Source organism: Ixodes scapularis, unplaced genomic scaffold (assembly GCF_016920785.2).
Source record: "Ixodes scapularis isolate PalLabHiFi unplaced genomic scaffold, ASM1692078v2 PGA_scaffold2__306_contigs__length_199485367, whole genome shotgun sequence".
Lineage (NCBI taxonomy): Eukaryota > Metazoa > Arthropoda > Arachnida > Ixodida > Ixodidae > Ixodes > Ixodes scapularis.
This window is the reverse complement of record NW_024609857.1, coordinates 78,588,194-78,603,564: the sequence shown is the minus strand read 5'-3', so window position 1 is coordinate 78,603,564 and position 15,371 is coordinate 78,588,194. Positions and strand designations below refer to the sequence as shown.

The window sequence follows — 15,371 nt, the reverse complement described above, 5'->3', positions numbered from 1 at the left end:
CATGTCGCCCATGACTTGTCATTGAAGGTTTCGATGGTCCCTTAGGTTGGCATGGCCTGAGGTGGCTGTCCAGGCTTCGTTGGCTCGTACAAGGTCCCTTAGCCAGTGTTGTATTCGTTTAGGCAGGGAGGCTACCACCGAATACTTAGTATCTATTCTTGTCCGATCATTTGCAACCGGTCGTCAAATCGGGATACTTGTGCAATCCGCGCGTGCTGTGTGCTCGTGGCTTCTTTGCGCACAGCGTCGTCTTCTAGCACAGTGTTTCGACCCATGATATAAGACTACATATGAAGCAATATTCCCGTTGTACTAGCAGCTCGAGACCGTAGTCCTAGGTAATTTTTAAGGCTTTCACATCCACTCAGGATTTCCTCTGGTTACGTACATTTCTTGTAGATTAGTTGATCAGAGTTCATGTTAAAGTTAACTCGACTTTGAACAATACGTAACTCATGAAGTCCACTAAAAATGCAAGCTTTCTTCTTTCATTTTATCTTGTCACCAATCATTTTCAAATTGAACATTTGTTTTCTTGATTAAATAAAACATATTCTTCATAAATAAATTTAGAAAATATATTAGGGATATTAATATCAAATTCACTATTTCTAAATCAATATTTTATAAAGCACTACAAAAAGTATCCAGTAAACGTGTTCACTCTTCTTAAAGCGAGCGAAAAGTTTTCTATAATAAGATTTTACTAGATTCTATGGCTGTGAATCTTTGTTATTGAGCCCAGAAAAATACCGTCTACTGAACATATTAAGCAGCAGATCTTTAGGCCGCCAATATTCAAGCGGAGGCAAGTTTTCGCATACTTTACGACATGGCCTCTTCCTCCCACCCATCCCCTTCAAAACAGGGACCTTATTTTCTACAGCACTTAATTTTCTAAGCAACTATACCTTTCAATGTATTACAATGTTCCTCGTTTAGAGGCATGCTTCTGGTATACAAACAGCGTGAGGTTGTTTATCGTTATAATTTAGATTTTATATGATGTGTCTTGTACTGGAATCCTCTCTTAGTGACTATTTGTCTTTTCTGAAGATTATATTCGTGTAATTGTTAGGCTAATAAACTACATTATGGAGTTAAACAGAAGTCTAAGCTTACAATATTACAACTGAACTGAATATTTGCTCCAGCTACATGGGAATACACAAGACTAAATTGTCTACTCTAGACCTACGCCTTGGCTGTGCTTGTAGATTTGGAAGATAATAGTGTGCCCATCCACGTTTTGTCTTGTTCTTGCTTCCTCTTTGCATGATTTATGCCCAAAAACAAGCAGGGGTCGTTCGAGTAATAAAAAAACGTTTCACCTGGGAGCACGCTACTTATATAAGAATAAAAAATCCTGGAGAAGGGGAACATTGGGGACATGGGACAAGCAGAAATCTCCAAACACAGCTGGGTGACTGGTGTGCGACAGAAAAAATTCGCCTGGTCTAGGTTTTGAACCAGCGACCTCTGCATTTTCAGTGGAGCGCTCTTTTACCAACTAGCTAACCAGGAGTTAAAAGTCAGTAGAGCAAACAGGTTTTATCAGCTTCCATCAGTCTAACAACAACTATTAAAGAAAGGCCTGCATTTTAAAGTTATGATTATATCATAATTTCAAAGGTGCAAGCGAGATGGACAATAACAACAATAATAATCGCTGAAGAAGGGGAATAAAGGGGCAAGGGACAAACACAAATTTCGAAACACAGCTACGTGACTTGTGTGCGACCCAAAAATGCCTCCCGGTCCTGGTATCGAGCCAGGGACCCCTCCATTTCCAATGGAACGCTCTGATCCGCCGGGCAGCTGATAAAACCCGTTTGCTCTGCTGACGACTAATTCCTTGTTAGCTCAGTTCGTAGAGCGTTCCACTGTAAATGGAACAGTCCCTGGTTCTATACAAGGACCAGGCGGATTTTTTCGGTCAGACACCAGTTACCTAGCTGTGTTTGGAGATTTCTGTTTATCCTTTGTCCCCTTTGGTCCCCTTCACCATCGATTATTATTGTTATTCTTGTTCAGCTCGCTTTCACCTTTGCAATAATTGCATTTAATCAAAACACTACGTTCAACTTTTTAACTAAGAACTACATATCCGTATTTACATTATTTATCAATATTTTTTGTTTAGTTTCATCAACCACACAGATACGTGCGTGTAAGATAAAATCTAGTAGGAAAGGGCGGAGAGCAATTATTTTTTTTATGAATTTATTTTATATCTTAGAGGCTATGTCCTTTAACATGTAGAATTATCCTCCAGGTCAGTTTGTCCGATTGGTGCTTATGCGTTTTGCCGAAGAAATTATTTTTACATTTTTGTTTAAATTTTGTGATGAAAAACAACAGGGAGATGTCTATTTTCGATCGTATTGATTTCCTTGGTATACGCGAGCCCGAAAATACTGCCTGTATTTGAATAAATATCTACCTCTCCCGATATGAAACACACTATGTGCTAATTAAATGGTTCTCTGCTTTCAAAACGCCTTGTTCCAGCACACAGATTTGCTATCCTGTATGTTTAAAATATCTGTTTTGACGCATTACCATTTTTCTTCAGGAATATAACGAAAAAGATAGAATAGCGCGTCTCTGAATTACGCTTACAAACTTCTGTGGGAAATATTGTCCCACAACATGAAAATAATTATTGAAACTAAAGCAAGTGTTCAGCCGAGCCGTTTCAATACTTATATGACAACAACCCAGGGGTGGGGGATTACAGTTGTCCGTCGTCCCGTTTTCCCCCCGCTCCTGGGTTACCATATCAGTATGAATACAAATTTAGATGACGTACGTGCGAAAATATTTATAAGATTTCTGCACTTTTCATCGCCAACGTTAATGACTCTGCCAAGTGCGTCACGTCTCTATTTCTATCGATGCAGTTCTGTCTTGTTAAAACTGTTATGTCCAAAAAAAGATGCAATAAAAGTCCATATTGGGATTTTCTTTTAAAAATAATTAGAATATCTGTGAAATTACATACTGTGAAGTTGTAAACTTAGCCGAGTATTTTTTTCGTAAAAACGTTTTGCAATAATAATTCGGCCAATCGTTGCCTATTGATAACTCTTGTAGAAGAAACGATTGGAAAACCTTTCGCTATCACAGTATCCACGACACAATAGGTTCAACGTTTAAGATCAAACGACAATCACAATTATCCTCAAGCCTTTTTTTATATAAACGCGTACACATTAAGCCAACAAATGGTGACAAGTTTATTTGCATATAAAATGAAGGTGGTACGAATAGCTCTTTTGAACAACATACTCCACATACTTTTTCAATGTTCACTTCATGCAGATGTTTTACACTTCCCTACCACATGTCATCAAGAAACATTAAGTCCGTTCAGTGTCCAAGAGAACATCCGTGCACAGAGTCAGATGAAGACACGACTAGTGAAGCACTGTCTTATTCACATCCCATCTTCAAAAGAAGATCTGGATGCCCAAAATCTCTTATACGCTGAGGGTCAAACACGGCTGTCCTTCTGTTCTTCGAGCTCAAAAGGTAGCTTCTGAAAAGGAAAAAAGGGAACACATATAGACACATCTGTTCTCGTGGCAAAGCGTGTTTCTTTATTTCTCTAACTCATGTGGTCGCTGCTGCTCTTTTGTTACGATAATAGTCTTTTCCCGTCCTTTTAAAAGACAAAACTTTATAACTCTCCAGATATTAAAAATGGTAAACCATGTGCGTGCAGGCGTTTTCATTAAAAGCATAAAAATATATGATCCAGAAGACGAAAGAATTGTTCATATTCTGCATCCATATACAAATGCTTAGAAGCGCATTCATAAGCCAATACATTTACTTTGCAGCATGCGGTGTTTCCTTGGCACATTATGTCCATTCATTAGTTTATACATGAAACAGTTAAACAATCACTGCAACAAGGACCAATAATATCTGCTACCTTCGTATGCACCCAGAAACTGTGTTCAGGACTAATAAGAAACGGTAGTGAACTATGTTTTAAAAAAACGGGCCGAAATTGCTGTTACCGCCAGGACGATTTTCGGAAGAAATGCGTTAGCCTTTCGCGCAGCGGTTATACACAACAAAGCAGTGTGAATTCAGCCTCCCAGCACTTTTTCGCGGAGTGAACTTTCCCGAAATCCCTTTTCTCCGTGGTGAGAGCAGGTCGGGGTTATAGAGAGCGACTGCGTGCCGTGACAACAAACCACCGAGGTGCGGTGAGGGACAGAGAGGCGAGCACGCACTTGGGTCGCCGGCGGGGCGAGGCGTCGTGAGGCGGCGCGTACGGGTGGCCCAGGGTGGGTTAATATTTAATAATGAGCAATCCGCAGGCTGCCGCCGCGAAGCTGCGTGAATGAAGGCAAAGGGGGGGGGGGGATCACACGCGCCCCAGCGGTACACCCGCCGTCCCCCACTGCGCGGCACTAATGCTAACGCATTAAAAATAAATTAGTCGAGTGCAGAAAAGACTTGGTTTCACGAATCGCATACCGTGCGAGTAATATAATACAAATATGTACGGCACGTATATTCAATATACTATAAAGATATCAAGTACAGCCGTATCTCCTAAATATTTACGGGCAATCTAGCCTCCCGATGAGCGTGTTCTGGTTTTAAGCCCCAATAGACGGCCCAATAAGCCCCAATAGACGCGTAACCCGTTTTTCTTTTTTTCCTTTATGGTTTCCTTTTTTTTTGCTGTGGTGATTTTTTGCCCCAGTTTGCTTTCACTTCTTTTTTAATGTTTACTCTTGTCTTCTTGAAATTGAAAGATATTCCTTGGCGTCAGTAAACCGGAAGGTAGAGCCCGAAGGTGTAGCTTTCACTATAATTAGTTTGTGTTAGGGAAGACTGCTTCAAAGCTTATTAAACAGATTCCTCATAACCCTTTTTAAATGCGACTCTCCATTGTTTACATATCGAAAAGTATTTTTTTACAGCAATACAGCATATTGATGATGTTTGAGCTAGGAAGCTTAGCAAAGTCTTGTTTTACGTACATACGTGTTTGTAAAACATTTAGATACACAGATGTTTACTACAACGCGTGTAAGGCAGTCCCAGTTTCTCAATCACGCTGCTCTCACACCCCATATTTGTATACAAGTCCAACATAAGAGCATTAATTTCACGTTTTCACAAATATTTAACTCTGTACGGTTCCCTAAACTGATATTTGATGATTGAGTAGCACGCTGTGTCTATAATTACGTAAAATCGCTGAATATGGCGCACACTCAATCGCACAATAAGATTTGACAGAGCGAAGCAATATGATTTATTTCCTCTCTGGCACTATTGCGAAATAAGCAGTTTTAATGCATAATGTATTATTTGACGTTTCCTTGAATATTTACAAGGACAAATTAGGCACAAAAAATTAAGGCTTCTATTCTCCAAACATGGATATGTATAGCGTCTCCGAAATAAAATACAGCTAAAGCAGTTTCTGAAAATCTGAAAATTCTCATTTGTATGAGAAATTTCTTGTGTCCAATAAACACATATGAATCATACAAGATATATAAGAACATATAAGAACAACTAAGAACCGTATAAGAACCATATAAGAACTATATAAGAACCATATAAGATATATGAGAACATAGAAGCACCATATAAGAAACTAGTGGGAACTTTCTTATAAGTTTCTTATGGGGTTCTTATATATCTTATATAATTCTTATATAGTTCTCATATAATTCTTATATGTTTCTTATATGTTCTTGTATGTTCTTATATATATTGTATGATTCATATGTGTTTATTGGACACAAGAAATTTCTCATACAAATGATTTTTTTTACTAGGGTAATGTCATTTTCGCTCACACGTTTAGAAAAATACTCAATGCATTGTGTGCTGTTTTCTGGAAATTTCAGCTCTAATAAACATCAGCGACAGAGATAAACCAAGACAGTCACTTACTGCGTTCAACTTCGAAGCTCATTTTTTTAAGTTGCCGGTAAGATGGGTGGATCTGTGTTTGACATTGTTGCCGCGTTTCTAGCTGGGTGTGCAGTCAAGGGGAAAGTGCTCCTAATGGCTCACCTCACGTCTTCGGGCACGTTTTTACGTCTATTGTGTTTCCAAAGAGTGGCAATGTATGAGGTGCAACTTTAGCAAAAGCTCGACTGTGACATTTATTTATCGCTATTTATCTATACATATATATACATATGGAGAGACAGAGAGAGAGAGAGAAAGAGAGATGTTGTTTTTATTAAACGAAAGCTTTACTTGTCATACCGATAGTTTTCCGCAGAAAAAAATCAAATATATTTATACATTGTACTTCATTTATCATTCTGTTTCCTTGTAAATATTAATTATAAACTACACTACACATAGGCTTTTACAATTTTTAGTCTCCATTGTTCTGCAAGTTGATATGTAAAACGTGTTTTACGTTTTCTTGTGAAGAGATTTATATGATGAGAGAGCCCATATGTGCAGTTAATGGCGAAGAATTTTATGCGTTAATGTGTTGTCCTTTAATATTTTATCTGTAATCAGTTCAAACAACAATAGGGCTACGGGGCTGCCGGCGTTGCTGAGTTTGTCATTTTTTTTACATGAGTTACAAGGTCGATACACAACTTTTTTAGTGACGTGCAATTGACGTGTGTATTTTAGTGTCTGCCTGTTTGTTTTTTTTTGTTTTTTTTTAATGATAAAGCATTGACTGTTCCATGGAGCGAGCTGACGTCATCCGCTTTGTAGCCGCGCCAAACGGCAGCTAAACTCTCTTCTCCCAATGATGCGAAGTGAAGCAACGATCTGAAGGCTCCCAGCTTTGATGCCACGCCAAAAGCCACGGAAAACGGCAGCTAAATACCCCTGTCCCAATGGAGCGAACTGGAGCCGCTATATGAAGCCTCACAACGTTGAAGCCGCGCAAAACGTCACGTAAAAGGGCAGCTAAATTCACCTCTCCAAATGGAGCGAAGTGAAGCCGATTTCTGATAACTAGGCTCCCATTGGCTTGCTCGGGTCATTAAGAAACGAGGCTCCCAATTGCTCTATGTGGCGTAGTTCCAGAAACCTCCAACAGAGATGCCATCTCCATGGCGGCGCAGCGCACGCAGCGGCCAGGCGAGGTACGACGTTGCCGGCCTGGTCCCAGAGCCCGCCCGGGCAAACTCCGCAGAGGTTGTACGGCCGAGCTCAACGCAGCGCAGCCGCTTCACCAGAACGCTCGCTCGACCGTCGGCATCCACCTTGGCAGTGCCCAAACGCGGCCGTCCACGCCACTACGCCGCAGACTATCTAATGAAGTGGAAGAGCGGCATTCATGCTTTCGCATTCACAAATCATAAGAAATGCTTAGTAGTCCCCGGATTTCTAATGCGAAACCTTCAACAAAGTTAGAGGTTTCATGTTTTCAGCTCAAAGAACTACCGCCACCTTTTCCTTACTTTTTGTGTTGAGGCTTATAGTTGGTGAGAAGTTAGGAGTTCCGGGTAAGCGTATCCCACTTCTTTCCGCTTTACCAAAGCGAACGCCGGAGAGGAGGCGAATTCTTCGCAAGCGTTCGAGCTGCTAAAGTGAAAAGAGAAGAAAGGAGGTTCCACTCAGCTCTTAACCAGTCGCAGACTATAGAAACTGCCCTTGTTACTTCCCTCTTGTCTGAAGTTCTACGCTATAAAAATTTCTTGAAAGAAATCATGAGCCATTCCACTCTTTGAAAGTGAATGACCAGTGAAGCTGTTTTGCATGTGACACAGACCCGCCCTGAGGAGCCGGAGGAGACTAGACACGCGCGACGAGGCCGCCACCCCACGGAAAGAAGACGCGTGCGACGGGACCGCCACCTCAAGAGAGCGGCAGGAAAGGAAACAAGGCACGCAAGCGCTTGGAACAATTACAGAGAAAGGGCAGTGCGAGCGTAAACATGGCCGACGCGGGCCGCATAGCGGCAAATCTTTGAGAAACCTTCATTATCTATCTGAGAGTCTACCGATCTTGCAAATAGTGCCTATTGATAACTAATCTATGGAATAGAACTAATGCTAAATCGCCCAAGCATCAAGGAGAATGCAGGGAATGGTGTTCCACTTGCCGCACCTGCCGGCGTCTGCAGAAGCAAGTGTACTAAAGCAAAAACCTAAAACAAATGGAATCTGGCACGAGCGTTCGCAAACGCTTCGTTCTTGTTATTTACTTCGAAACTTTTTTACGGGAAAGGCGTGTGTGTACGGCGCGTGCGGCGGAGCGAGCGTAGAGTTTTTGGTCACGCACATAAAAAATTCACGGAAACCTATCCATGAACAGCATCGCTCTAAAAAAAGTACATGGGAGTACGGCTGCAACGGAAAAAGAGTAGCAAAAGTGACCGACGACCGGAGTTTGAAAATCTCGGCACGCGGCGCTAGTGTTCCCGAGCGCGCCGATAGCGAGAGTGACGGTCACGTTTCATGTCTCAACGCTGGGACGGCTGGCAGAAAGCAGCCCATCCTAAAGTCTTCCATTTTAAGAGCTATCTTATCCCCCAATTTTCTGCCGGCCAGCCCCGCGTTGAGACATGCAACGTGACTGACACTCTCGCTATCGGCGCGCTTGGGAACAATAACGCCGCGTGCCGAGATTTTGACAATCCGGTCGTCGGTCACTTGTGCTATTATTTTTCAGTGGCCGCTGTACATCCTTTTTCCCAGAGATCTCATCACTGAGTGCTTTAGATAAATGGTATCAATTAAATCATAATATTTGTATATTTATAAAGAAAAAAAATAATTACTAAAGAACACCATAAAAAATGTCAACCTTTTTTACAGTGTAAGCAACGGTGTCCGTAAAATAACAGAAAAAAAAACACCAAGTACACCAGTCCGACCTGTTATCTTAACACCTAATCAGAGGTGGGCAATACGTCGGCGTGGAAATATGACCTCGGCCTCAGTAGGAAACTCCCAGGACAGAACTTTCTACCCTACAAACCATCCGCTATCATGGGTGTCTGCAATACACTCTTCCCGACGTCTTCGGGATTATGCCACTCAATGTTCAAAAGTGCACACCGTATTTTCGAGATGGCAGCCAGAGCACTAGTTTAAAGTTTAGGACCGTATGAGGCGGTGCCCGTGATGTCGTGTATGTTTTGTAAGGCTGTATTGTTAACCAATTCATTATTGGTTTAACTAATTGCTATTCCAAGCCGTTTATCAACCTTGCTTTGGATTCGATGCGTTTTCAATGCATGGGGACGATGCTGATTAGGTTTACTTAAATAGAAGTGTTTGAATGTGTTTTAGTCTGAGAGATTTAGGTATTTAGTATGTTGAACTTTCGAGCCGAACTTCATATGTCTGAAGATGAGATATGTCTACACTGTACTAAGAGAATCAAGAGTTGCGTTGCTGGTTTGCCATGATCAGTGCTAGGTTTATTTGAACGTAAACGCCCGCAAGATAATAGAGAAGGCACAAGTCACGTATTTAGTAAATGTGTACTTTTTTTCCATTGAACGTTTTTATTTCTAAACAGTAAGGAACAATCCCACACAAAATTGATTAGAAGCACGCATGCAAGCAAACAGGAAATATGATTTGCTTAATCATTTTGCTGTTACAAATATAAATGATTAATTATTAGGGCTTTTACATCCTCAAATATGTTTTCACGTAATTATGGTTAGGGCAAAATCATCACTTCGAAGCTAATTACAGTTATTTGTTATGATCAAATGAAACAAATAATTTAAACATATCGTTTTTTATTAAAGTTAAAGGCGCGTTCCGTGAACAAACGGATTTTTGTTGATCAACGCAATACTAAACCACCCTAGCAGTCCCAAGGCATCGGTGTGTAGCAACTAAATCAGGTGCTATGGTCGGCATCAATGCGACGATCAAATACGATCGAATACTAGTGTCTGCTAGGAATCACAGCGGGATTGCATGACTGGTTACGTAACGTGTTCGTCCGCTTCATTTAGACAAAAAACAAATATGTTAATTTAAAAAAGAAAAAAAAGGCCCTAAAATCTACATTAACCCCGAAGAACCGCCCTCTAATGTTACGACACAACTGCATAACGCGAGAAAGTTTATCTCGAAAAGTTGGCTAAGATACTTGCCACCTAAGACGCCGAGAAAACTTCATAATATACTTCGTGATACTTTCAGGCCCGATGGGATAGCGCTGGAAAAACAATATAAAACACTAAATCAGAGAGGAAGCTTGTGTCCGGAAATGCGAACAAGGTGGCTCGGGGGAGGACGGCGGCACCCGTCGCCTCCAAGGCTTGTCGTGCCCCTCGACTCCCCAGTAGAAAGTGTCGGGCACCGTTTGCCTGCACCATCTCTCACGCCGATGGCAGCTCCGCGCTCATCGGAGATGACAAATTTTGTCAGCGTCGACATTACCGAAATGGATGAAGCCCCGAGTCCCGGCGGAGGTGCCTTGCATACTGCTTTTTTATATACTTTTTTCTATACCCCGTCCAATTTTCGGCCCACGTTCTTTTTTTTCCCCCTTGGCGTTCTCTCTTCCCCACTCCCTTTCCTCGACGAGCTAGTCCCCGTTTCCCATTACCGACGGGGACAGCGGCCTTCCCCTTCTTGAGATCCTCATTACCGGCAGCGTTAATTCCACCGCCGCTCCCGAGTTCACGCTTGGAGTCTAGACAATGCCTCCGAACGCCTCGGATAGCTGCAGCCTCTAAAGTAACGGCCCACCCACTGGGCTTGTTTTGGGAGTCGATGAATGAATCGTGTCACGGTGAATCGCTACGCTCTTAAAGTGACTGAAAGCTGAACTGCAAGAAGCACATGTAATGAAGCTGTAAACGCGCATTCAAATTTGCTGGGCAGAGCTTCGACGGGGCTCCTACTTTGAGTTAACACGCTAAACTCAAGGTTGATACAAGGATTTTCTCGAAAGGTTTAGTTCGTGATCTTATATTTATGCGATTGTATATTCGGAAATGTGACACCAGTATACAGCATTTACGACAGAAAGCTATGAAGCAGGGCTTGTGACAGTTGTAACAGTGGGGCTGCGGGTGACAGGGCGCTAGCCGCACGTGAACGTACCAGCTAGTGTTGAGCAGAAGAGGAGAAGGACGACGGGGCTACGAGGAGCTTGGCAAGTACTGCTGTTCCGGCGAGCTATAAATTGTTATTTGTTATCTTAACAACTGGCGACGAGAATAGGACTACGAACCATGTTATTATAACAAGGTTTTGACCGGGTTCCGGCAAAATCTACCGCGAACGTCATGCTAAAGTTAGAGCCGTTCACGGGGGAAAGCGGTCAGGAATGGGAAGAGTATGCCGAGATTTTGGATCAGTACTTCATCGTGAACAACATCGTCGCAGACAAACAACGAGCCGCGTTTCTGAGCAGCTGTGGCAGGCCAACGTACTCATTGCTGCACAGGCTGCTGGCACCCATGAGACCTTCAGAGGCCCCTCTCGCCAGAAGTCTTCAGTTGCTGACAGAGCATTACTCCCCGCGACCATCGGTGATTGTACAACGGTATCATTCCTACTGCCACACACAAGACATCGGGGAAACCGTCAAGGAGTTTGTCGCCCGCCTGCACCAGTTGGCTGACCGGCGCGAATTCAAGTCGGAGTTGTCAAACAACCTTCGGGACCGCATCGTGCACGGCATCAGGAATGACGTAATGCGGAGGAGGCTACTGCAAGAGCCAAACTTGACGTGGATCGGGCAGTGGAGTTAATCACAAGCATAGAAGCCGCCGCAAGGTTTGCTGAGCAGATAACCGACCGAGCAAGCGGGACAGCCGAGACAGCGGTGAACCGCGTGACAGCACCGTCGACATCGGCGCAGTCAGGGGAAGAACGACGCAGCCATTTTTGTTGTGGCAAGAAGCACCGGGAATCAACGTACAAGTTTATAAATAATGTTTGTTTTAAATGCCGGCAACGATGTCATATATCAAGACTGTGCCAGAGCAAGGCAAGCCACGAGAGCAGAGTCAGCAGCAACGACAAATATCGCGCAGGAAACAAAAAGCAGACGCTCAACTCGACTCAGACACCAGCAAACCGTACGGTGCACGTTATGGAAGCTCGAGACAGTTAAGAGTCAGATTCGAGCGTCTTGGGGGACCTCTGGCCATTAACCCCGAGCGAAAGAATAGCGCTACTGGGGAATGGGCGAAAAGAGTTCAAGGACCCGCCAATTTTCGCAGAAGTGACGATACAAGGAAAGACTAAAGATGGAGCTGGACACCGGAGCTGTGTTTTCGGTTATAGATGAGACTGAGTTCAATAGGCTGTTTCCAGATACCGTCATCGAACCATAGATTGTTAAACTGCGGGGATACTTCGGTCAGCTGGCTGTCGTAGTCGGCAGGGCGACGGTCACCGCGGAGTTTGGCAGGAAAGCTGAGCTACTACCTTTGTTTGTGGCACGGGGTGGTTCCCGGGCTTTTCTGGGACGGAACTGGGCAAGGGCATTCAACATGCCTCTAGATCACCTCGTCAATGCGCATCTGGTGAGCATCACTGAAGAGTTGACGGGCAGATTTCAGTCAGTGTTTTCTGAAGAGTTAGGGACACTGAAAGGAATGAAAACGGCTATCAGCTTACCGGGGGGAACCAGGCCCAGAATTTTTCAACCGCGAACTGTGCGTTTTGCGTTGCAAGACCTGGTAGTGCAAGAGTTGCAACACTTACAGCGCGACGGGATTTTGACCCCCGTACGAACGTCAGAGTGGACGGCGCCTATCGTACCTGTACTAAAGAAGGATGATAGGATACGACTTTGTGGCGACTTTAAACTCACAGTCAACCAAGTGGCCATTACAGAAGTGTATCCGTTACCGAGACTGGAAGAAATGTGGGCGAAACTTTTTGGGGGAACAACGTTCTCTAAGCTAGATCCCCGCGATGCGTACCAGCAGATTGAACTGGAGCCGGCAGTTATAAAGTTTGTCACAATTAACACGCAGAAAGGACTGTTTCAATACAACAGGCTGCCTTTCGGAGTGGCGTCGGCTCCCGCCATATTTCAAAGAGAGATGGAAAATCTTCTTCGAGATTGTAACGGCACCATTGTCTATTTTGACGACATCTTGGTCACAGGGGCCACAGAAAATGACCACTGCCAGAATCTGGAGGCAGTTTTAGAGAAGTTAAGTGAGGCCGGGTTGAAACTCAAACTTGCAAAGTGTTCACTGTTTCAAAGAAGTGTGGAATACTTGGGAGACATTATTGACGCTGAAGAAATTCACCCCGCACCAAAAAAACAATCGAAGCGGTAATCGAAGCGACAGAACCGTCGAATGTAAAAGAACTACAGAGGTACCCTGCACTACTAGCCGTTTACCGGAAGTTTATGCCAGACGTGTCATCGGTGTTGCATCCCCTTCATGAAATGCTGAAAAAAGGGGAGGCCTGGAGTTGGGGTCCTGAGGAGCTAGCGGCGTTCAATACGAGCAAAGCGATGTTGGCGTCTGCATCGGTGCTAGTGTATTATGACCTGAGCCAGTCGGTGGTACTATTCTGCGATGCGTCACCATATGGTGCTGGGCGGTATTGGCGCACAGAGCAAGTTCCGGGGAAGAAAGGCCTATTGCTTTTGCATCCAGGCGTCTAACCACAGGTGAAAAAATTACAGCCAACTAAATAAAGAAGCCCTGGCCGCAATATACGGAGCAACAAAATTCAACCAATTCGTGTGGGGTCGACGATTCGACATTTGCACAGACCACAAGCCATTGCTAGGTCTTCTAGGACATGAACGGGCAATCCCACAACAGTGCTCTTCTCGAGTGCCTCGATGGGCGTTAACGTTGAGCGCTTACTGCTATCGACTGGGGGTCGATAGCAGTAAGAGCATTTCGTATATCGACCAGGGGTCGATCTACGAAATGCCGATGGGCTGAGTCGGCTGCCACTGCCTGGATCCTCGTTTAAGGACCACGTGGTCCGGGAAGTGTTCATGCTGGAAAAGGCGTTTCCATCGTTGTTGTCGGCAGCAGCGGTAGCACAGGCTACAAGTAAGGATTCCATAGTGTCGACAGTAGGAGAGGCTTTGTGGTCTGGGAAGCGTCTGCCGGAATCTGCTGACTGGAGGACATTCTCATGTTGGCTAGAGGTATGTTCAGTGCAGGACAGTTTATATTGTGGGGTTGCCGAATAGTAGTACCAACATCACTAAGGCCAGCAGTGTTGAGCGTGCTACACGAGGCACATCCGGGTATTGAGAAAATGAAAATGGTCGCTCGGAGCCATTTCTTGGTGGCCAGGCATAGACGAGGCTATTGAAAACAAAGTAAATGGTTGTGCCATATGTCAAGTTCACCGGCGGGCGCCGAGGTCGGTGCAACAAATGCCATGGCCATTCCCGGAAGACGCATGGTCACGTCTACATGTAGACTTTCTGGGGCCGTTTCAGGGCATCTATTTCCTGGTGCTAGTTGATGTATTCTCCAGGTGGGTGGAAGTGCACCGGGTGCCCTCCCCATCGGCTAAAGCAACAGTGGAGTGCTTTAGATCAATCTGTGCCACACACGGGCTACCTGATGTGGTCGTCCGTGATAACGGCCCGGCGTTCGTCAGTGCGGAATTCAAAGAATTGCTGGCAAGAAATGGAGTTCGTGCTATCACTATTCCACCGTATCACCCAGCCTTAAACGGTGCTGCAGAGGGTGGTACAAACAATTAAATAAAAGCTCAAGAAAGCTAAACCAGGATATTTCGAAGTCAAGATTCCAAGAATTATTTTGAATTTCAAAAACGACGCCACACCATCTGACCGGACGAACTACAGCAGAGTTGTTGATGGGGCGACACCTAAACACTCCCCTGGACCTGCTGCATCCAGATCTCCGAGTTAGAGTAGGGTTAAGCACCTACAACAGAAGGAGCGAGCGGACAAATCGGTACGGCGAGACGGATTACCACAGCCTGGTGATTGTGTCTGGGCTCGAAATTTCAGACACAGGGATCGTTGGGTCCCTACGATAGCTGAGCATTCCACCAGTACATCGTCGGCACGAGTGATGCTGGAAGAGGGCGGTACCTGGAATCGCCACGGAGATCACCTGAGGCAACGAACCCCAGTCCCACCACACGACACCTTGGATGTGCAGCAGCCATTGGAGAGTGCACAAGTCAACATGAATGTGCAGCCACCATTGGAGAGTGTAGTGGACATGCCTCTTGCACAACAAACCCTCATGCGGCCCCAAGAAAGCGTAGGTAGGCAGACACCATTGCACAGTGTGGTAAACCTACCTAAGGATGGTGTGCGTGACACGGGTGGTTCTTGTGTGTCTAGAGCCGATATACAGACTCCGAGTGTGGTGCGGGAACGGTCAGGACAGGATGTGCAGGCGGAACCTTTGAGAAATGACAGTTCGAAACGATCAACTAGACAGCGCAGAT

General features: G+C 44.4%; 1 protein-coding gene across 3 annotated transcripts in view; it reads right to left on the bottom strand.

Annotated features, from left to right (window-relative positions):
• Positions 1-3,222: 3,222 nt before the first annotated feature.
• LOC8027838 (glutamate receptor ionotropic, kainate 2) overlaps positions 3,223-15,371 on the bottom strand; it is a 319,417-nt gene continuing 307,268 nt past the window's right edge. For all 3 annotated transcript variants that reach the window (XM_029994322.4, XM_029994323.4, XM_029994324.4), the window contains one exon: positions 3,223-3,541. In XM_029994322.4, the coding sequence (XP_029850182.2) occupies positions 3,497-3,541 (45 nt within the window). In that variant the 3' untranslated portion in view covers positions 3,223-3,496. The remainder of the gene's footprint in view (positions 3,542-15,371) is intronic.